Source organism: Schistocerca americana, chromosome 5 (genome assembly GCF_021461395.2).
Source record: "Schistocerca americana isolate TAMUIC-IGC-003095 chromosome 5, iqSchAmer2.1, whole genome shotgun sequence".
NCBI classification, from domain to species: Eukaryota; Metazoa; Arthropoda; class Insecta; order Orthoptera; family Acrididae; genus Schistocerca; species Schistocerca americana.
The window spans coordinates 469,296,712-469,321,304 of record NC_060123.1 but is presented as its reverse complement, the minus strand read 5'-3'; the positions used below and the strand labels follow the sequence as shown (position 1 = coordinate 469,321,304).

Below are 24,593 nucleotides of genomic sequence, written 5' to 3'. Positions count from 1 at the left end.
TCTTTGTAGTTTTTTTCGTTTGACGCTTATTTCGTGAGATATTTGGCCCGGTCACTATCAATGGACCACCCTGTACTAGCAGTTGTCGCTCCTGGATAGCGCAATATGAGGAATAAAGCCATTTCTTTCCTGATGTGGGACTCTTATCATAGCGACCCAGTCAGCCTGAATGCATAACTACTGCTTACAAGGGAACCTCCCCATCGCACCCCCCTCACATTTAGTTATAAGATGGCACAGTGGCTAGGCCTTGAAAAACTGAACACAGATCAATCGACAAAACAGGAAGAAGTTGTGTGGAACTATGAAAAAATAAGCAAAATATACAAACTGAATAGCCCATGCTCAAGATATGCAACATCAAGGAAAGCGAGAACTCAGGAGCGCCGTGGTCCCGTGGGTAGCGTGAGCAGCTGCGGAGCGGAAGGTCGTGGGTTCAAGTCTTCTCTCGTGCGAAAATTTTACTTTCTTTACTTTCGCAAAGTTATGATCTGTCCGTTCGTTCATTGACGTCTCTGTTCACTGTAATAAGTTTAGTGTCTGTGTTTTCCGGCCGCACCGCAGTACTGTGCGATTAGTAGACGAAAGGACGTGCCTCTCCAATGGGAACAGAAAACATTTGATCGCAAGGTCATAGGTCAACCGATTCCTCCACAGGAAAACATGTCTGATATATTCTATACGACACTGGCTACGGCATGTGCGTCACATGACAGGAATATGTTGTCGACCCACCTAACTTATACACTTCGCGAATAGGTAAAAAGATTCTTCTACCTTGCCCGATTTAGGTTTTCTTGTGGACGTGATAGTCACTCCAAAAAAAGTGATGAAAACATAAGAGTTTGTCATGTAAACTGAACCAAGGACCTCTCACTCCGCAGCTGCTCACGCAAACCACGGGACCACGTCGTTCCTCTGTTCACACTTGCCTTGATATTGTATATCTTGCGCATGGACTACTCAGTTCGTATATTTTGCTTATTTTTTCATAGTTCCACACAACTTCTTCCTGTTTTCTCGATCGATCTGTGTTCAGTTTTTCAAGGCCTATCCACTGTGCCAAATTATAACTAAATCTGAGGGGGGTGCGATGGGGAGGTTCCCTTGTTAGTATAATAATGGTCACCTGTCTGCTACGTCACATTATGTCACATTTGCCGGCCGGAGTGGCCGTGCGGTTCTAGGCGCTACAGTCTGGAACCGAGCGACAGCTACGGTCGCAGGTTCGAATCCTGCCTCGGGCATGGATGTGTGTGATATCCTTAGGTTAGTTAGGTTTAAGTAGTTCTAAGTTCTAGGCGTCTGATGACCTCAGACGTTAAGTCGCATAGTGCTCAGAGCCATTTGAACTATTTATGTCACATTTATATTACTGAAATTAAAACATTCTTGAAAACCTTGGAAACCCTTCGACCGCTATCTTCCCAGTATCAATGTCGATAACAGGCAGAAATGGTCGGTATTCTCGATTCCCCGAATGGATGAACTGTCTATATACGTGCGTATTTAGACTTCCTCGGCGAATCTCGGTGATGAAGACTTCTTGTGTTATCAGCCGAGTCAAGGCGTCGTTCTGCGGCAACGTTTCAACGGGTTTCCTACTTGTCATCTTCAGATGAAATGTCGATTTCAGTCCTGTTTGGGTCTTTATAGCCGCTGGACTGCAGGCTCCTCTGCCTCATCTGCGTGCCAGTGCTAATCGCTCACCTGCGGAAGGGATGTCGCAACCCCTCGTGGTCCCGGGGCTATTAAGACCCGGACAGGACACGAACCCGACGCTTCACCTGAAGATGACACGTAGGACAGTATCCTATATGTGCTGATGAATGAGTTTGCGAGTATCAAAATATATGACATAAATGGCCTAATCTTTTGACTTAGAACTTCCGTTTTTTACACCATAGTCTTCAGTAACTCAATTAAATTTCGAATTGATACGTCTACCCGTTCCTGAGAAAAAAAGTTTTTAACTGTCGGACAGACAGACGGACAACAAAGAGAACTTATGAAGGTTGTCATCTTACCAATTGGGACACGGAACCTTAAAAATGATGCAGACCTGGGAAACACAGATCACCATGAATATTTAAAATGTAATTACAAACTTGCATGTGTGCATGGTTACATGACCACCATAGGGTCCATTTTCTGTCTTACGTCTACGGTACACAGAACGTGCTGTGTACACTTTACTACTGGATACCCTAAATGGCCACACTTACATTTTACTGGTTGTATCGGGCACTACTGTAACAGTAAGGTAACATGGAAGTGGTAATCAAGGCCAAGAGTCTCATAGTAGAGATCTCCTGTTACTCTTGCAGTTCCTCATCTGACTGAAACCGACGATCATTTTTGTGTTTCTTCAGGTTGTCAAAAATGCGAAAATCAGGCGATGAAAGATCCGGTCTGTACGGAGAAGATGCAGTTCGTTTCCCAACCAAATCGCTGAAGCGTAGCCTTCGTCGGATTGGCAGTGTTGGGGCCGGCGTTATCGTCCAAAAGAATGATTCCGTCCGACGGTATTCCAACAGCCCGAGGGCAAACGGCAGAACCAGCAGTGGAAACACCCCACATCTCCCCCGACAAAGAAATCGAAAGCTGTTCAGACAAGTTACGGTAAGGTCATGATGACTTCTTTCTTCGACTGCAGATGATATCTGCTCGTCTAATTCCTCGAACGTGGAATCATAATCAATGCGCAGCGTTATGAAGACTCTTTACAGAAATTGCGATTCGCTGTACCGCCAAAACGCCCAGGAACGCGGTCGGGCGGAATCATCGTTTTGTACTATACCGCCCGCCACCACACTGCCATCGACGAAGGCTACGCTTCAGCGATTTAGTTGGCAAACACTGTAAAAACCCCGTACAGCCTGGATCCCTCGTTGTGTGATTTTCACTTCTTTGGCGGCCTGAACAAAGACATGTGTTCTATGAAACAGAATTGATCCTCTCGACCCCCAGAGTGATAAATGTCTTAAATCGTGTGGCGAGTACTTTTGAATGGAACTATTCCATTGTCCCTTTGACTGATTCGTGCGTTGAATTTCGGTTTAAACGTAGGGGTCCAGAGACCCCACGTCGTATATTACGTTACAAGGGTTTCTCTCTGCTTTTCTGTGTCCTGTAGACAGTAGGTAGATATCTGTTCAATTCAAAAAGTAAACTACCAGAGATCATGACAAATGTTCAGATGTGTGTGAAATCTTATGGGACTTAAATGCTAAGGCATCAGTCTACTACTTAACCTAAATTATCCTAAGGACAAACACGCACACAAATGTCCGAGGGAGGACTCGAACCTCCACCGGGACCAGCCGCACAGTCCACGACTGCAGCAGCCCCTTAGACCGCTCGGCTAATTCCGCGCGGCAGATCATGAGAATTGGGGTTTATGAGATTATCTCCCGAGTGTGTCAGTGTTGCCACATGTAAACGCTGCCACAGAACGACGCCTTGACTCGGCTGATAACCCGGGAAGACTTAATCATGTCTATAAACATAATTAGGTTTGTACGAAAACCTCAGTGCTCGAATCCTAGTAGCAAATGGTTCAAATGGCTCTGAGCACTATGGGACTCAACTTCTAAGGTCATTAGTTCCCTAGAACTTAGAACTAGTTAAACCTCACTAATCTAAGGACATCACACGCATCCATGCCCGAAGCAGGATTCGAACCTGCGACCGTAGCGGTCTCGCGGTTCCAGACTGCAACGCCTAGAACCGCACGGCCACTTCGGCCGGCCCTAGTAGCACCTCACCAATTTCTAACCAGTGAAGATTCTACAGGGTGTTACAAAAAGGTAAGGCCAAACTTTCAGGAAACATTCCTCACACAAAAATAAAGAAAAGATGTTATGTGGGCATGTGTCCGGAAACGCTTAATTTCCATGTTAGAGCTCATTTTAGTTTCTTCCACCTACGCTCAATGGTGCACGTTATCATGATTTCATACGGGATGCTCTACCTGTGCTGCTAGAACATTTGCCTTTACAAGTACGACACAACATGTGGTTCACGCACGATGGAGCTCCTGCACATTTCAGTCGAAGTGTTCGTACGCTTCTCAACAACAGATTCGGTGACCGATGGATTGATAGAGGCGGACCAATTCCATGGCCTCCACGCTCTCCTGACCTCAACCCTCTTGACTTTCATTTACGTGGGCATTTGAAAGCTCTTGTCTACGCATCCCCGGTACCAAATGTAGAGACTCTTCGTGTTCGTATTGTGGACGGCTGTGATACAATACGCCATTCTCCAGGGCTGCATCAGCGCATCAGGGATTCCATGCGACGGAGGGTGGATGCATGTATCCTCGCTAACGGAGGACGTTTTGAACATTTCCTGTAACACGCTGTTGCTGTGTGTTTCCATTCCATGATTAATGTGACTTGAAGGGAAATAATAAAATGAGCTCTAACATGGAAAGTAAGCGTTTCCGGACACATGTCCACATAACATATTTTCTTTCTTTGTGTGTGAGGAATGTTTCCTGAAAGTTTGGCCGTACCTTTTTGTAACACCCTGTATACCTGAAAGACACATCGTGTGAGGTCGAGATGCACAGTATGTAGTATTACGCTTTGGTATATACAAAATGTTCTTTATGTTTATCGTTTGCACCAGAAGGGGAATATAAAGACCCGAGCTTATGATTACTGCTCGTAATAGAATTTGACCCGATAATTTCGGCGAAACAACAGTGACGCGCATAGAAAAACGACGGTACAGTGATGACGTGAGCAGAACACTGGCCGCGTACGGAGGAGTCCCATCACGACTCGTTTCCCTGCGTGCGTCAGTCGGTGCGCCCCGGAAGGCCGTGAAGGTCAGACGCGCGGTGCCTATAAGAAGCGCTGCCTGGCAGCGTCCAGCACAAGAAGCAAGCGGACGGAATGGCGCATCTCCACCTGCAGGTAGCGGCCGTGGCGGTGCTGGCGGCGCTCGTGGCGGGGGTCTGCGCGCAGGTCGGCCCGGCGCAGAGCTTCGCCCGGCCCGACAGGCTGGACGTGGACAGCGCCATCAACGACGAGGCTCGCTTCCAGGAGGCCATGCGCTGCATCCTGGAAGGCGACGACTACAAGTTCTGCGACCATCACACTGTCGGCATCAAATGTAAGTCCACACTCTCACGCCTAACACTGCGTACTGCACGCGCCGTTTCTGTTTTCGCGGCTCCTTTAGAGATAGGAGAGAATGGAGCTGGCACATTCGGGTTTTTGAAGAAAATCACAGTTCTGCACAATGACTAAGCGTCACTGAGGCGCGGATCTAGTTCTCGCTTCCGTTGCGGGAGTGGAGAAGTATCAGAGTTTCACGATTAACACTACTGGCCATTAAAATTGCTACACCACGAAGATGACGTGCTACCGACGCGAAATTTTACAGGAAGAAGATGCTGTGATATGCAAATGATTAGCTTTTTAGAGCATTCACACAAGGTTGCCGACGGTGGTGACACTGACAACGTGCTGACATGAGGCAAGTTTCCAACCGATTTCTCATACAAAAGCAGCAGTTGACCGGCGTTGCCTGGTGAAACGTTGTTGTGATGCCTCGTGTAAGGAGGAGAAATGCGTACCATCACGTTTCGACTTTGATAAAGGTCGGATTGTAGCCTATCGCGATTGCCGTTTATCGTATCGCGACATTGCTGTTCGCGTTCGTCGAGATCCAATGACTGTTAGCAGAAAATGGAATCGGTAGGTTCAGGAGGGTAATGCGGAACGCCGTGCTGGGTCCCAACGGCCTCGTATCACTTTTGGTCGAGATGACAGCCATCTTATCCGCATGGCTGTAACGGATCGTGCAGCCACGTCTCGATCCCTGAGTCAACAGATGCGGACGTTTGCAAGACAACAACCATCTGCATGAACAGTTCGACGACGTTTGCAGCAGCATGGACTATCAGCTCGGAGACCGTGCCTGCGGTTACCCTTGGCGCTGCATCACAGACAGGAGCTCCTGCGATGGTGTACTCAACGACGAACCTGTGTGCACGAAGGGCAAAACTTCATTTTTTCGGATGAATCCAGGTTCTGTTTAAAGCATCGTGATGGTCGCATCCGTGTTTGGCGACATGGCAGTGAAGGCACATTGGAAGCGTGTATTCGTCATCTCCATACCGGCGTATCACCCGGCGTGAAGGTGTGGAGTGCCATTGGTTACACGCCTTGGTCACCTCCTGCTCGCACTGACGGCACTTTGAACAGTGGACGTTACATTTCAGAGGTGTTACGACCCGTGGCTCTACCCTTCATTCGATCCCTGCGAAACCCTACATTTCTGCAGGATAATGCACGACCGCATGCTACAGGTCTTGTACGGGCCTTTCTGGATACAGAAAATATTCCATGCTGCCCTGGCCAGCACATTCTCCAGATCTCTCAACAATTGAAAACGTCTGACGAATGGTGGCCGAGCAACTGGCTCGTCACAATACGCCAGTCACTACTCTTGATGATCTGTGGGATCGTGTTGCAGCTGCATGTGCAGCTATACCTGTACATACCATCCAAGCTCTGTTTAATGCCCAGGCGTATCAAGGCCGTTATTACGGCCAGAGGGTGTTGTTCTGGGTACTGATTTCTCAGGATATATCCACCCAAATTGCGTGAGAATGTAATCACATGCCAGTTCTAGTATAATATATTTGTCCAATGAATACCCGTTTATCACCTGCATTTCTTCTTGGTGTAGCAATGTTATTGGCCAGTAGTGTATTACCGCCCCTCCTCCCTCCCTCCCAATATAACTTTCCGATACCCTCACTTTTAACGAGTCACAGGTGTCTAAGATTTTAGAAACAATAATAGTGTACACTACTGTTTGTAGATAGTGGGGCACTTAGGAGCAATAGTCTGTAACAAGCCACGATAAGAGGATCAAGACATTTTACGGTAGTGGAATGTAGTCCGATTAAATCTGGCGATAATTGTGTTAGGTCATGAAACACTAAAAGTAGTCGATGAGTACCGCTGTGTGGGCAGCAGATTAACTGACTATGGCTGAAGTAAAATGTATATAAAATATAGACTGGCAATAGGTAGAAAAGCGTTCCTGAAGAAGAAGAATTTGTGAATAGCTAATATCAATGTAAGTGATAGAAAGTCATTTTTGTAGGTATTTCTCAGGAGCGTAGCCTTGAATGAAATTGAAATTGGTATGACAAGCAACTCAGCCATGAATGAAATAATTTTCAAATGTTGTGCTAAAAAAGAATGCTGAGGAATAGATGGGCAGGTCGAATAACATATGGAGAAGTACTGAATCGAACTGGGGAAAAAGGAAATGTGGCAGAACTTGACAAAAAGAGGATTTAGTTGATAGGACATAACCTGAGGCATCAAGGAATCTTCAGTTTGATGACGGAAAGAATTGTAGGGGCACAAAAATTATAGAGGGAAACCAAGGATTGAACACAGTAACCAGTATTTATATGTTGTTGGCAGCAAGTATAGTGAGCCCGTAAATGGATGCCTTTTCTTGGATGGGATTTATTTTTAAGGCCAGTGAGACTGCAAACCAGTCCATTTGGAATAACCCTCAGGAACACAACCAGAAAATGTCCAGGTTAAACGGAGATTATAATTATTTCGAATTTTTCTCTCATTTTTTGTAATACTCTCTTCTCTTGGCAATTAATACATGTAAAAATATAGACGCTTTAAATAAATCGTTGTAAGGGGAGGTGAGGTTTTTACGACCCCCATGACATCCCCCCACCCTATTGGCTCCGCGCCTCATGTAATTGCTTCACTGAAATGCAAATTTTGTGTGGAACAACAGACTATACTCAGACACGCTGAACGATTTTGTTTACATGCCATACTACCAAACATAATTCGGATCTAGATCAACGTTATACATTGACTCCATAAAAGATACAGAATGCAGCAAAGTGAGCGATTTATGCATTAGGCAATTTGTTCACCTTTTCATTTTTCCCTTTCGTTTGCTATTCAGTTTCTTCATTGTAATCAGAGATTTTTTTTTCTCCTAAATATTTCACTCTACATATTGTTCAGTCTTCAGTTTCCTCCTACTTGTTTCATTCCGATTTCCATGTACCTTCCTAAGCCAGTGACATTTCTCTTGCAGTTTTCCTAATTATTGTAAAACTTTTCGCATCTACCTGTTGAGTCTAATTCGTTATAGATGCTTGTAGAATATTAATCTTACGCCCCTAATAGGATTTGTATTTATAACATGTTATTATTCTTGAGTTTTATTTCTTTTGCTTAACTTTGTCACTTTTCTGACTGTTTAATTCGTTTCATTTCATCCTCCGCATCACTTAAGTTTCTAGTACATATGCAGTATAGCTATACTGGATGCTTTTATTTATAGCTAGTGGTTTGCGTAGAAAAGTATTAAATCTTGCTGTCATAATCTTGCTCCGGGAGCTTCATTTTGTACATCAATACGTGATTGATTACTCTGCAGTTCACTTAAGTGTTTAGCAGAAGCTGCATAAAAGTACTCTACTATTACACTGTCGAATAGCTCTTGGGAGAAATGAACACCTAAACCTTGCCGTTTGAGCTGTGATTTCCCTTGTTTCATCTGAATGATAGTTTTTCCCAACGTATGCAGGAGTGAGCAAAATAATTTGGGCAATCGGAGCAAAAAGTTAATGATTAAAATTTTGCGAAAAGATCGTGCCGCAAGGAAAATGGGTTTTGTTTTAATGATTGCCACCCTATCTCGCTTAATGTATTCGTAACATCCTGTCGCCAGTTTCGAGATAACACTAAACTAGTAGTTCTTCACTGAACTTCTTCGGAGTCTTCCATTAAAATTAATCCAGTAAGGTTCCAATACCGCGCTGCAGTTCTCCAGAATATGACAAAGAACCGAAATGTAGGCAATCTCTTCAGCAGATTTGTAGCACCTTCTAAGTGTTCCACCAATGAAACACAGTCTTTGGTTCATCTTCCCAACAACATTTTCTGTGTGATAATTCCAATTTAAGTTATTCATAATTGTAATTCCTAGATATTGAATCGTCAGTCTTTAAATTTGTGTGATTTAACGTGTACCCGATATTTAAAGGATTTTTTGGCGATGCGGATGATTTCTCTAAATTATTTTGTAAATCGTATTTATTTTCCAATGACTTTAAAGCACGGCAGACGACGGCGTCATCAGCAAACAAAGACGGAAATCTTTTACACAGAGTGTAACGCCGGCCGGGGTGGCCGAGCAGTTCTAGGCGCTACAGTCTGGAACCGCGTGACCGCTACGGTCGCAGGTTCGAATCTTGCCTCGGGCATGGATGTGTGTGATGTCCTTAGGTTTGTTAGGTTTAAGTAGTTCTAAGTTCTAGGGGACTGATGACCTCAGAAGTTAAGTCCCATAGTGCTCAGAGCCATTTCCATTTCAGACTGTAACAAAAACATATGGCCAAACTTTCAGGATACAATCTTCACATGTAGGGGAAGAAAATACGTTACGTGGACATGGGTCTCGAAACGCTTTATTTCCATATGAGAGCAAATTTTCTGTTTATCTTCATAGGCACATTAATCATGGGAAACACGCAGAAACAGATCGTACCAGCATTACATGAAACGCTTTCTTACATGAAATATTCAACATAACTTTTTAACTTTTTGGTTACAGTATGAAAAACTTTCCTAAATTAAGTGTTCATAATTCCCTCGTTAGCAAGGAGGCTCGGATCAACACGATATCGTACTGAATTCCTGATGCGCTGATGTATCCCTGGAGCTGTCTGGCCATACCCTTTTGTTACAACTCGTATCCATTTAGAATAGTATAGGGGCTACAAAGCTTCCTCGAGGAAATCCAGATATATCTTCGGTTTCACTATGTGATCTCCCATCAATTACTGCTCCTTTAGGTTCGAATGGTTTCTCCCAGAAAAGTTCTTAGTTTGTCTGTTTCTCTTAGACTGTGCCTGATTTTGGTAGTGACGTGCCTTATTCAGGAGAATAGGTTCCACAGTTTGTAAAGAACCGACACTAGGATGTAACAAGAGTTTTACTGAAGTCACGCTTTGCCTCTATCTAAAAAGACTTTTAAGCTCGCTAGTGATGGCTGTAAATGTTTTCGCGTTTTGTTGCTCTTTACTAATTTTCATTGTGATTTTTGTAGATGATGGCTGGCGGATGCTGGAACGCGGGTGCAGCGGTCCCTGCACGCCGGACGAGCTGTCGGTGTACAGGTTCCTGGCACACGTGTCCCACAACAAGCCGGAGCAGTGGAAGCAGATACTGGACAAGTTCGACCCGGACGGCAAGCTCAAGCAGAACAACAGCCAACAGTGGAGGGAGCACGGAATTAAAGTGTAGTCCCTGCAGTGCGACGCAAGAAAAAAAAAAAAAGAAATCTGTACTGAACTGTTCCTATACAAAAAATAAATATTTTTTTAAAGAACAGTGTATACTTTCCTTAGCAAACAGAGGCAGTGGAAGATATACACCGGTAAAAGTTTGTCATGTGATTAAAATCAGTGTTTGTTGAATGTAAATTTCGCAATGAAAGGTCGATTACAGTTTTAACTGACGCTCTCTGTCGTGGCCTATCGAATGAAGGAGGTTGATAGTAAATTAGAATGAAATATAAGCTCTACTGGCAAACAAGTGACAGGTTGTATCTTATCACAGTGTAATTCACTTTTATGTTTTATTTCTGTCAGGTCTTTCTCGACCACGTATCAGTACATCAAATAGATAAAGGAAACCACTTACCAGTTCAACTGCAAATATATGTTTGGGAATTATATCATTACTTTGACTGAATTCTAATAAACCATAGACTGCAGTTGAGAAATATTTAATGTAAATGTAAGCTGTGTGCCTCACGTAATGAAACAAATGAATGGAGAATGGTGGGCATAACTTCAACCAATTGAAATACATCACTGCCAAAATGCTAACTTAAGAGAGAGCAGAAACAGCGAATCCCAATATGCAACATGAAAATTACACCAGATAAAACTCCTCTGCAAAAAACTTTAAGAGCTATAGGCATCTCACATGTGCCAAAATTCAGTTCTATTATTTTACTCTTGATACATGCTGTGAGTTCTAGAAAACAGTTAGAAACTCATTATATCCAACATCTATAACCTAAAACTTTTTAGTTTGTTATTGTTGTTGTGAGCTTCAGTCTGAATACTGCATTTGATACAGTTTCTCCATTCTGTTCTATCCTGTGCAAGCCTCTTCATCTCTGAGTAACTACTGCAATCTGCATCCTTCCGAATCTGCTTGCTGTACTCATCTCGTGGCCTCCCTCTCCAACATTTTTAACCCCCATTCCCCCCCCCCCCACTCCGCTACACACACACACACACACACACACACACACACACACACACACACACACATCCCTCCAAAACTCAGTTGGTTGTCCCTTAGTGTGTCACAATGTATCCCATCAACTCATCCCTTCTTTTAGTCAAATTTCTTGTCTTTGCAATTACATTCCGTATCTCGTCATTAGTCACGCCATCTACCCAGCTAATCTTGAGCACTCTTCAGTAGCACCACATTTCAAAACCTTCCATCCTCTTCTTGTGTAAACTTTTTATCGTCCTTGTTTCACTTCCATACATGGCTACACTCGAGACAAATACCTTCAGAAAAGACTTCGTAACACTTAAATCTATATTAGGTGTTAACAAATTTCTCTTCTTACGAAATGCTTTTGTTGCCATTGCCAGTCTACATTTCACATCCTCTCTACTTCGGCCATCATCAGTTACTTTGCTGCCCAAATAGCATAACTCATTTGCTGTTTTGTCTTCTTTCCTAATCTGATTTCCTTAGCATCACTTGATTTTATTCCACTACATTCTATTATCCTTGTTTTAGAATCACAATGTCGTCGGCAAACTTCAATGTTTTTGTTTATTCTTCTTAAACTTTAATTCTTTCTCGAAAATTTTCTTCAGTTTCCTTTGCTGTTTACTCAATGTACAGACTAAATAACATCCTGTCTCACTCAGTTCTCAACCACTGCTTCCTTTTCATGTTTCTCAAATCTTAAAAATACCCTCTGGTTTCCGTGTAAGTTGTAAATAGCCCTTCGCTCCCTGTATTTTACTCCTGCTACCGTCAGAATTTCGAAGAAGGTATGCTAGTTAGCACTGTCAAAAGATTTCTCTAAATCTACAAATGCTAGGTCTTCATAGCCTCTCGATCACGGGATTTTCTGCATTCTCTGCACCAGTCCGGCCAATCAAGAGCGAGTGGAATCTGCGCGGCTGCGCATGGTGGGGTGAAGGGGGGGAAAGCCGCGGGCATCGGGTCGTGGCGTCTCACCTCCGCGCGGCCTGTTTATTCCATCCGCCGCCACCAAGCTGCCTCCATCGATGAAAGAATACAACGAAAACGCACCGAAAACATAGGTACAAAGAAGGTAGCAGTGAAGAAACTATGGGTAACAGATGAAATATATCAGTTGAAGTACAAAAGCCGGCCGCGGTGGCCGAGCGGTTCAAGGCGCTTCAGTCTGGAATCGCGCGATCGCTACGGTCGCAGGTTAGAATCCTGGCTCGGGCATGGATTTGTGTGATGTCCTTAGGTTAGGTAGGTTTAAGCAGTTCTAAGTCTAAGGGACTGATGACCTCAGATGGAAGTCCCATAGTGCTTAGAGCCATTAGAACCGTTTTGAAGTACAAAAATGTTCAGGGAAATTTAGGAATACAGAAATACAAGTCACTGAGGACCGAAATAAATAGGAAGTGCAGAGAAGCTAAGAAGAAAAGGCTGCTGAAAAATATGAAGAAATCGAACTAGAAATGGTTGTCGGAAGGACTGACCCAGTATACAGGCAAGTCAAAACAGCAATCGATGAAATTAAAAGCAAGGGTGGAAACGTTAAGAGCGCAACGGAAATTCCACTGTTAAACGTGGAGGAGAGGGCAGATAGGTTGAAAGAGTACCCTGAAGGCCTTTATTAGGGGGATGATTTGTCCAATGTGACAGAAGAAGAAAGAGAATTCAGTTTAGAAGAGATAGGGGTCCACCATTACAATCTGAATTTAGAAGAGCTTTGGAGGACTTCAGATCAAATAAGGCAGAAGGGATACCTAATACTCCACCAGAATTTCTAAAAGCATTGGGGAAAGTGGCAACAAGACGACTATTCACGTTGGTGTGTTGAATGTGTGAGTCTGAAGACATACAATCCGATTTTCGGAAAAATGTGATCCGCACGATTCCGAAGACTGCAACAGCTGACAAGTGCGAGAATTATCGTACAGTCAGCTTAAGAGCTCATGGATCCAAGTTGTTCGCAAGAGTAGTATACAGAAGAATGGAAAAGAAAATTGAGGACGTGTTACATGACGATCAGTTTGTGCCAGAGAGGCAACTCTGACGTTGCGGTTGGTAATGGAAGCAAGACTAAAGAAAAGTCAAGACACGTTCATAGGATTTGTGGACCTGGAAAAAGCGTTCAACAATGTAAAATGGTGCAATATGTTCGAAATTCTGAGAAAAATAGGTATAAGCTATAGGGAGAGACGGGTAATAAACAATACGTGCATGTGGACGTGCAAGTGCTCGGATTAAAAACGGTGTAAGAGAGGGATGTAGTCTTTCGCCCCTAATGTTCAATTTGTACACGGAAGAAGCAGTGATGGAAATAAAAGAAAGATTGAAGAGTGGAATTAAAATTCAAGGCGAAAGGCTATCAATGATACGATTCGCTGATGACATTGCTATCCCGGGTGAAAGTGAAGAAGAATGACATTGTCTACTGAATGGAATGGTCTAATTAGAACAGAACATGGTTTGAGAGTAAATCGAAGAAAGGCGAAAGGAGAGATAGCAGATATGAGAATAACGAGAAACTGTTGTTGTCGTCTTCAGTCCAGAGACTGGTTTGATGCAGCTCTCCATGCTGCTGTATCCTGTGCAAGCTTCTTCATCTCCCAGTACCTACTGCAACCTACATCTTTCTGAATCTGCTAAGTGTATTCATCTCTTGGTCTCCATCTACGATTTTTACCCTCCACGCTGCCCTCCTATACTAAATTGGTGATCCGTTGTTGCCTCAGAACATGTCCTACCAACCGATCCCTTCTTCTTGTCAAGTTGTGCCACAAATTCCTCTTCTCCACAATTCTATTCAATACCTCGTCATTAGTTACGTGATCTACCCATCTAATCTTCAGCATTCTTCTGTAGCACCACATTTCGAAACCTTCTATTATCTTCTTGTCCAAACTATTTATCGCCCACGTTTCACTTCCATACATGGCTACACTCCATACAAATACTTTCAGAAACGACTTCCTGACACTTAAATCTATAATCGATGTTAACAAAATTCTCTTCTTCAGAAACACTTTCCTCCCCATTTCATATCCTCTCTACTTCGACCATGATCAGTTATTTTGCTCTCCCAATAGCAAAACTCCTTTAATAGTTTAAGTGTCTCATTTAGTAATCTAATTCCCTATGCATCACCCGACTTAATTCGACTACATTCCATTATCCTTGTTTTGCTTTTGTTGATGTTCATCTTATACCCTCCTTTCAAGACACTGTCCATTCAGTTAAACTGCTCTTCCACGTCCTTGGCTGTCTCTGACAGAATTACAATGTCATCGGCGAACCTCAAAGTTTTTATTTGTTCTCCTTGGATTTTAGTACCTACTCCGAATTCTTCTTTTGTTTCCTTCACTGCTTGCTCAATATACAGATTGAATAACATCGGGGAGAGGCTACAACCCTGTCTCACTCCCTTCCCAACCACTGCTTCCCTTTCATGCCCCTCGACTCTTATAACTGCCATCTGCTTTCTGTAAAAATTGTAAATAGCCTTTCGCTCCTTGTATTTTACCCCTGCCACCTTTAGAATTTGAAAGAGAGTATTCCAGTCAACATTGTTAAAAGCTTTCTCTAAGTCTAAAAATGCTAGAAACGTAGGTTTCCCTTCCCTTAATCTTTCTTCTAAGGTGAGTCGTAAGGTCAGTACTGCCTCACGTGTTCCAATAATTCTACTGAATCCAAACCGATCTTCCCCGAGGCCGGCTTCTACCAGTTTTTCCATTAGACTGTAAAGAATTCGCGTGCCTTATCAAACTGATTGTTCGGTAATTTTCGCCGGCCGAAGTGGCCGTGCAGTTAAAGGCGCTGCAGTCTGGAACCGCAAAGACCGCTACGGTCGCAGGTTCGAATCCTGCCTCGGGCATGTATGTTTGTGATGTCCTTAGGTTAGTTAGGTTTAACTAGTTCTAAGTTCTAGGGGACTAATGACCTCAGCAGTTGAGTCCCATAGTGCTCAGAGCCATTTGAACCATTTTTTTCGGTAATTTTCACATCTGTCAACACCTGCTTTCTTTGGGATGGAATTATTATATTCTTCTTGAAATTGAGGGTATTTCGCCTGTCTCATACATCTTGCCCACCAGATGGTAGACTTTTGTCAGGACTGGATATCGCAATGCTGTCAGTAGTTCTAATGGAATGTTGTCTACTCCCGGGGCCTTGTTTCGAGTCAGGTCTTTCAGTGCTCTGTCAAATTCTTCACGCAGTATCGTATCTTCCATTTCATCTTCATCTACATCCTCTTCCATTTCCATAATATTGTCTTCAAGTACATCGTCCTTATATAGAGCCTTTATATACTGTTTCCACCTTTCTGCTTTCCCTTCTTTGCTTAGAACTGGGTTTCCATCTGAGTTCTTGATATTCATACAAGTGATTCTCTTTTCTCCAAAGGTCTCTTTAACTTGCCTGTAGGCAGTATCTATCTTACCCCTAGTGAGATAAGGCTCTACATCCTTACATTTGTCCTCTAGCCATCCCTGCTTAGCCATTTTGCACTTCCTGGCGACCTCATTTTTGAGACGTTTGTATTCCTTTTAGCCTGCTTCATTTACTGCATTTTTATATTTTCTCCTTCCATCAAGTAAATTCAATATTTCTTCTGTTACCCAAGGATATCTGCTAGCCCTCGTCTTTTTACCTACTTGATCCTCTGCTGCCTTCACTACTTCATCCCTCAGAGCTACCCATTCTTCTTCTACTGTACTTCTTTCCCCCATTCCTGTCAATTTCTCCCTTATGCTCTCCTTGAAACTCTGTACGATCTCTGGTTTAGTCAGTTTATCCATGTCTCCTTAAATTCCCTCCTTCTTGCAGTTTCTTCAGTTTTAATCTACAGTTCATAACCAATAGATTGTGGTCAGAGTCCACATCCGCCCCTGGAGATGTCTTACAATTTAAAACCTGCTTCCTAAATCTCTGTCTTACGATTATATAATCTATCTGATACCTTCTAGTATCTCCAGGATTCTTCCATGTATACAGCCTTCTTTTATGGTTCTTGAACCAAGTGTTAGCTATGATTAAGTTAAGCCCTGTACAAAATTCTACCAGGCGGCTTCCTCTTTCATGTCTTACCTCCAATCCATATTCACCTACTATGTTTCCTTCTCCCCTTTTTAGTACTATCTAATTCCTGTCACCCATGACTATTAAACTTTCATCTCCCTTCACTACCTGAATAATTTCTTTTATCGCATCATACATTTCATCAATTTCTTCATAATCTGCAGAGCTGGTTGGCATATAAACTTGTACTACTGTAGTAGGCGTGTGGTTCGTGTCTATCTTGGCCACAATAAAGCGTTCACTATGCTGTTTGTAGTAGCTTACCCACACTCCTATTGTTTTTTCATTATTAAACCTACTCCTGCATTGCCCCTATTTGATTTTGTATTTCTAACCCTGTATTCACATGACCAGAAGTCTTGTTCCTCCTGCCACCGAACTTCACTAATTCTCACTATACCTAACTTCAACCTATCCATTTCCCTTTTCAAATTTTCTAACCCACCTGCCCGATTAAGGGATCTGACATTCCACGCTCCGATCCGTAGAACGCCAGTTATCTTTCTCCTGATAAGGTCGTCCTCTTGAGTAGTCCCCGCCCGGAGATCCGAATGGGGGACTATTTTACCTCCGGAATATTTTACCCAAGAGGATGCCATCATCATTTAATCATACAGTAAAGCTGCATGCCCTAGGGAAAAAATTACGGCTGTAGTTTCCCCTTGCTTTTAGCTGTTCGCAGTACCAGCACAGCAAGGCCGTTTTGGTTAGTGTTACAAGGCCAGATCAGTCAATCATCCAGACTGTTGCCTTTGCAACTACTGAAAAGGCTGCTGCCCCTCTTCAGGAACCAAAGGACTGATGGTCACGAAGTAGATGAAATTATGGAATTCTGCTACCTAGGCAGCAAAATAACCAATGACAGACAGAGCAAGGAGGACATTAAATGTACACTAGCACTGGCGAAAAGGAAATTCCTGGCCTAGAGAAGTCTATTAGTATCAAACATAGGCTTTAATTTGAGGAATAATTTTCTGAGAATGTACGTCTGGAGCACAGCATTGCGTGGTAATGAAACATGGACTGTGGGAAAACCGAACAGAAGAGAATCGAAGCATTTGAGATGTGGTCCTACCGACGAATGTTGAAAATTAGGTGGACTGATAAGAATTGAGCAGGCTCAGCGCAAATAGGACAGGAAAGGTACATGTGGAAAAAACTGACAATGAGAAGGGTCAGGATGAGAGGACATCTGTTAAGATAACAAGGAATGACTTCCATGGTGCCAGACGGAATTGCAGAGGGAAAGAAGTGTAGAGGAAGACAAAGTTTGGAATAAATCCAGTAAATAATTGTGGAAATAGGTTGCTTGTGATTTTCTGAGGTCATCAGTCCCATAGAACTTAGAACTACTTAAACCTAACTAACCTAAGGACATATAGTAGATGTAGATCACACACATCCATACCCGAGGCAGGATTCGAACCTGCGACCGTAGCAGTCGCGCGGTTCCGGTCTGAAGCGCCTAGAACCGCTCGGCCATCACGGCCGGCTCAGATTTTTAAATAATTGTTTATTAAACTGCAACGTTTTCCGTACCCCACTAAGCTGCATCTATGAAAAAGGGATCTTACATTAATATAAATCAGTATTCTATTTTCTAACGGGCAGCGTCTTCAATTTTTTTACGGGAATGCGTGAATAATAAACATATGAAAAATGTAGAAGAGGAACAAAAAGATAAGTATCTGGATTTTTATAAGGGGTATGATTTGTACTGGTTAAGGTCGCCAGTACCTGGTGTCTATATTCTACTATGCTTTCAGCTTGTCTTACTAGTCTTTAAAGGTACTGGTTGGCAGGGAGCGATACCGCACAAGAAGTTAGTCTCGGGGTTGGCAAAAATGAACTAAGACCAAAGCTGTTTTGTCTCCCTACGCTAATCCAATTAAATCATCAAGTCATTGATTTCAGCCACTTTTTAAATGACGATGCTGAGCTTTAGTGGTCAAAAGAGTGGCATAGAATAATGAGAGTAGAGTCTGTAGGAATTCTCCATTAATCTTTGTTTCTTCATGTCGTTTTATTACTACAAACAAGTAATTAGAGTATAACAAATCATATTAAATTTTCAGAACTACAGGAATCCCGTTACATAGTTGTCTATACTGCAGCGCCTGTATTGTTAAGAAGTACGATGCAATGTTCCTTCGGACATGTATGTTCGAAGAAACAGGCGCTGCGGCGACTACAGCCGTCTTGAAATACCTGAAATATATTCGGTAATACAGACGACTATTACTTGTATAATGGAATGATGACGATGAAAATTTGTGCTTGAGAGGAACTCGATTCGAATTTCCCACTTTACTCGAATGATCGCCTTATCCGCTTTGGCTATCCGTGCACGTCTCACGTTTTCACAGATTTTAATTGCCGAGAATCAATTATACAGATTATGGTTGTCCGTATCCGCAACTGTGTATGTACTTTATGTACGTAACACATAATTCTTCATGTGCATAAACTATACGAAACACATCATGTGCTACGTTCGTTACTTTTCTACGGTTTAAAAGGTAACAATATACATCAGAATGATTCCTTATTTCGTCTGTTACAGTCCTTGTGGTGATCACTACAAACGCCAGTTTAAAATCGACCGCGAAACTGGAACGTCTGTTGTGTTGCATGGATGTAGGCGTATCGGAGTATCGGCAGGCGTTTCTCTGTTTTAGAAATAACAGAATATCTTGCAAACTATGTTCCGCCATGAGAGGGAAGTCGACCCAAAACACAGACCATCATATTCGTGGTTGTCGTAAGAGTAAACCGATCGGCACATAGTAATAGGAATTCAGAAGATGTTTTCAGGTATTTAGTGTTATTCAAGTTTGATGGCTGAAACCCGTTCTTCTGAAAGTAATTTACATGGTAAGCATGAAACCTAGTTAAAATTATCGTTTGGTTGAATTCCTGGAAGCGATCGATTAATGAATAAATCTTATTTTACATAAATATTCACCAGCAAAATAAATTTATCTATGGAGAGATTTTCAGCATCAGTACAAGGTATTAAAAGTGGTATTCATTACTAAATGCAGTCATCTTTACTAGGAATTTTGATTTGGAACAAAATCAGCAACTGTAACCTGTGTGGTTGTAGACTTATAGGGATTGTACTTGTAAAACGATAAATTAACAGTCAGAGACATATCTGAGTTCACAGATGTAAATATACTTTTGTGTCAGTATGAGTAAGGCACATACTTTTTAGTTTGTTAAAAAGTAAGTGAATGTTGGTATGAGGTACACTCCAAATGTGTTTGAGGACTACTCTGAGGACTGAACCAAGTATAAGTCGGTACTCAGACATATAATTATTGTTACCGCGATACTCATTAAAGCCTTATGGTTTCAAGACAACGCATGAACAGTTTTGTCAGTGGCTACAGTACATAGAGGAATCAGAAGACCGATGTGCTGGCACTCCGGAAGTAACAGTGGGCCATTCAAAATGGTTTTTCGAGGTGTTCCTGAAAAAAATGTGATGCCTTACTTAGTTACAGCCCAGCAATTTGTCGAATTTCGACTTTTCAGTGTATTACTTTTACAAGAATTGAGTCTACAGTAAGCATTCTCTTGCACGATTCTTATTTTCAACTCCACAAAATAATAAATGAAAAGAAATTACATTTAGTTCAAGTACTTAATAAATATTTTACATCACTCACCCTCTCTAAAGGCTCTTAATTTAACACCAAACTGTGTACAGCTATAGCTGCTTTGGATTTGACTTTCGTCGTTTAATGTTGTGTGAGTGAGGTAAAACCGCTGGAGCAATCATCTCAGGTGAACCGTGTAGAGGCATCACTTTCCCACACCAAGGGCGTTAGATGGTCGTTAGAGATATTTTTAAAATTTGGAATGAGGTTACCAGAAGGATAAAAGTACATTAATCATCGCTTCATAGACTGCGGTAAAAAGTTCTAAGCGCATAGATGTCATCTAGTTACTAGGATGTTCATCTAAAGGCGGTGAAGAGCCACAAGACGCGTCAGTAACAGTTATTTGTTATCAGGCTGTTAGGAGTCGGATAGGAAGCACATTCGTAGACAGTCCGAGTGACTGCACCAGAATAAAACACTTTCATAGTTTATTCTCTGCAGGAAGTTTCATGCAAAGGGGCAAAACTTATTTGGCTATTTCGCTGTACGTCGAAAGAGGAGATTTTGCATGTTCACTTTGGTTTGCTCAGTTGCCAGATCTTCGGAGGTCGAACGCAAATGAGTGCTAATTAAGACTGGAAAGTGACTTCACAATAGCTCAGAACCTATCCATACAGCAAACATTAGCTAAAGAGACACTTTCAGAGAATGCAGCATTTGTGTTTGGGATGGTACATCTCTAAGTGTCGTGTTTTCAGGCTCAAATTCCGTATGTTCACACTTCTTTATTTCTTCGATGATGTTCACTGCTTCCAAAATTAAACATGAAGTTTGTGTATCTATTTTTCTTCTGCATATAGTGAGACCTGCTTTATTTTCCTCAATTATTACAGTCACTCCTCTTCACTGAACTGCTGCCAATACTTTTACTTACGTCAGGTCAAGTTCAGGAGCTTGCCTAAGACTCATTTCCATCTACGTTTTCTTGTCTTCTTTCTCGTAACTTTTCTCTTTTGATTCTCAACTTTGTCAGTGGATCGTTATCCTTATCCTTGTGTGTGCTTTGTAGTCATGTATTCAGTTCCTAATTTGTTTCTCAATAAGTAGGCTAGTTAATATTTCTTCATGTCTTCAGGTATTTTGAGGTAAACTTCCTTCTCTTGCGGTTCGCTACAAAAAGTTTAAACTTGTCATTAGCCCCTATAAATCTGTCTCCGTTACCGTTTATTTCTTCCAATCCATATTTTGCAGTATTTCTATCACTGTTTTACATAGTCTCTTTCTGACAGGTCCCCTATAATCTTATTATAAATATGTGACATGCACGTATGAAATTGTACAACGGCTTTTGAAGTTAGCTTCGTTTCAGTTTTCAGAATAGTAACCTGACTACTGTGGTGTTAACTGCCTCCGAAGTTTATAAGAGTGTGAACATCTAATCAGCAATTCGCTTATGATGTTATTAGCACCCCGTAATCATATGTCCATAAAACTTTGACACTTGGGTCATTCCACGTCAAATTGCCTACTTTCGGAAAGTTTTCCTTCTCTGTCATCATCGATGTCGGTGAAATTTTATGTGAACATTCGTACACGTCGCCAATGAACACTGGTAAAATTTAACCTTCGTCGAAGCAGTATTAGCCGAGATAAAGTCAATTATTTGACTCCATACCCAACACTGTGCAGAGAGAGACTGAATTTCTGGCGATTTTGAGCTGTTATATATATATATATATAGGCAATATTTTTTTGAAAGAAATGAAATTGGGCCTTCTTGTACAACTTTATACATTCCATTAAGTGTAATAATGAAAATAATCTTACCCAAGCCTTGTTCAGCCTGAAATCTTAGACAAAATCCGCCGAAAAAATCTGCGCACGAAAAAATTTCAAAATATGATTGCTTATACCTCGGGGACTAAAGGTATGACGAAAGTGAAACCTGTCATACGCTAACCGAAAAATACGAAGTTCTCAAATTTAAAGTTTCATTTATGTATCACTTTCCAGTACAGACTAAATGAAGTACAAACTTGAAGATTTTGTAAAAAGATAAAAACTGCAGTATTTTAGAACTGATTTTGCAAAAGGGTTTGGTCTATAAAAGTTCCCATATAGGTTTCATTAGAATGACCATGATTTTGACTGCCAAAAAAAGTATATTTGACTATCGAATGCCGTCTAACAAGACTCAATAATTCCAATGGAAGTTGGGCGCGAAAATAGCGGAACGAAAAGAATGTTAACTTCAGATTATTATATTTCGGAGAGTAAACGTATGCTGCACAAGAAACTCAATACGCAATTGAATACAAAATGTCATTAGCCTACTATTTTGCAATAATCTACAAACTGGTCGAAAAGGTGATGATTTTTGCGAAAAGGTGAAAATAGGATATATTAGACACTTCTTTTACAAATACCGTTCTCTATTAAAGCTTCAAAACTACACTGATTCGAAACTCCTACTCAGAACAGTAGGTGTAATGTCCAACGTTGGCCGATGACGCTACATAAACTGAAGGAAACTACCCCGAGAAATCGTTCTGCGAATAAATATAACCTTGGTTTCATACATCTCTTTGATCGAGGGCATGATAAACATGAAACTTTGGACATAAAAACTTAGCAACAAACATTTTTTCAGTATAAAATAGCATTGACGTACTGATTTGTGAATTTCTCCAAAATCAGTTCAAACTATTTTTATTTTTTGGTAAAGATTAGGAAACTACATCACATTCAATTTGTGTCCAAACAATCTGTTATCAGTAATTGACTTCAGACTAATCACAGCTGGAAAGAGCGTGTATTCAAGTACACAGAAAATCCAGTTTTGTTTTTCAAAGTGTGCTAGCAATACTTGAAAATGACAGACAAATCTGAGGGAAAGCACGAGGACAACAGGTTACACTGCAGTAACCTGTTGTCCGAGTTTCATCTCTTTTTTAAAACTGATATTTAATATCTCACTAAATTGATTAGGCCCATGGTGACAGTGTCACTGCCGGTTCAAGAATATGAACGGGGAACCCTGTTGTCATAGGGGCTACACCGGATAGGCGTGCAATACCAACCATTGATGGGTTTTTTCATTGGTTCCCAAGCCTAGATTCTTTCAGTTTATGTAGCATTGTTAGCCCATGTTGGAAATCAAACTGTTCTGGCGGAGCCTTTAAGTACAGTGTTCCGGATGAGACTGATTTTGAAGCTTTAAAAGAAAACAGTATTTATGAAAGAAGTGTCGAATATACCACACTTTTACCTTTTTACAAAAGTCGTCACATTTTCGAGGAATTTGTAGGTTATTGCAAAATGGTAGGTGAATGAAATTTTGTTTTCAAAATTCTAGTGCTGACAACCTATTGTATATTAGTTTCATGTTCAACATGCGTTTACTCTACTAAATATAACAATTCGACATTTACATCTTTTCCGTTCTGCGATTTTCGCCCTCAACTTCCATTCGAATTATCTAGCCTTGTTAGATCACTTTGGATAATCAAATCCATCCTTTTTGGCAGTCAAAACCGTGGTATTTCTAATGATCCCCATTTGGGAAGTTCGACAAAACACAGTTTTTGCAAAATCAGTTCGAAGATACTCAATTTTTTTATCATTTTACACAATCTTCCTGTTTTGACTACATTTATTCAGTATTGGTAATTGACACACAAATGAAAACCTACATTCGAGAACCTTGTGTTGTTAGGTTACTACATGACAAGTTCAACTTCCGTCATAATTTTAGTACCCGAGATATGAACAATCACACTTTGACATTCAGGTTCTCTCTGCACAAAGTTGCTCATGGGATCAAACAGGAGACTATATTTCGGTCAGTACCGTTTCGACGAACGTTGAATATTACCAATGTTCATTGCCGACATGTCCGAATTTTCTCAAAAAATTTCATCTCAATCCGTGATGGTCGAGCAGAAAAATGTTCTGAAATTAGACGATTTTACATGGAATGACCCACTTACCCATCTCCCTTCACTAATCCCTCTTGTAGAGCACTAACCATACTCTGTCAGAAGTGCGCAAAGTAGATTATAGCTAAGCCAGCCGCAGGTGATATGGGATGCTACACCTTAGCTGCCGAGTCCGGGGACATCAGCGACGGGAGAAGTGGCGTTACGACAGCTCTGGGCCACGCCGTGCTCTGTCAGCAGTGCTGGACGCCACGTATACACTCGTGGGAGGCAGCTGGATGCTCCAGCGACACAGCTGCTGCTTGTAATGAATCGTGGCGGAGAGCAGTAATAAAGGAGTCTGAAGAACATAAATCTGTCTCTTTGACTCCGGCCTTCTTCACTGCTAAGTACAAATTCAGCGTGCCCTTTCTCTGTTTCACAAAACATCAGCATTTTTAGATATCTACCCGATAACTACATTTTGGTCAGTCTTGAGAAACTCGATGATATGTCTGTGAGAGTAGGCATGGCTTAAAACAAGGGACATACACTAATGGTTTGCTCCTTGACATTCGACACATCGCCAGTTGCCTGAATTTAACGAGTGACCATAGCCTGCTAATGACAACGTAACAAATATCATATAATACTTCCTCCACCTATATAATGAGGACTGG

At 41.8% G+C, this 24,593-nt stretch overlaps 1 protein-coding gene across 1 annotated transcript; it reads left to right on the top strand.

The window, feature by feature from the left end:
• Positions 1-4,874: 4,874 nt before the first annotated feature.
• On the top strand, positions 4,875-10,797 carry LOC124615909 (ejaculatory bulb-specific protein 3-like). Its single transcript, XM_047144086.1, has 2 exons — positions 4,875-5,124; positions 10,129-10,797. The coding sequence occupies exons 1-2, from the start codon at positions 4,905-4,907 to the stop codon at positions 10,323-10,325; spliced, it is 417 nt and encodes a 138-aa protein (XP_047000042.1). The 5' UTR covers positions 4,875-4,904; the 3' UTR covers positions 10,326-10,797.
• The last annotated feature ends 13,796 nt before the right edge of the window (positions 10,798-24,593 follow it).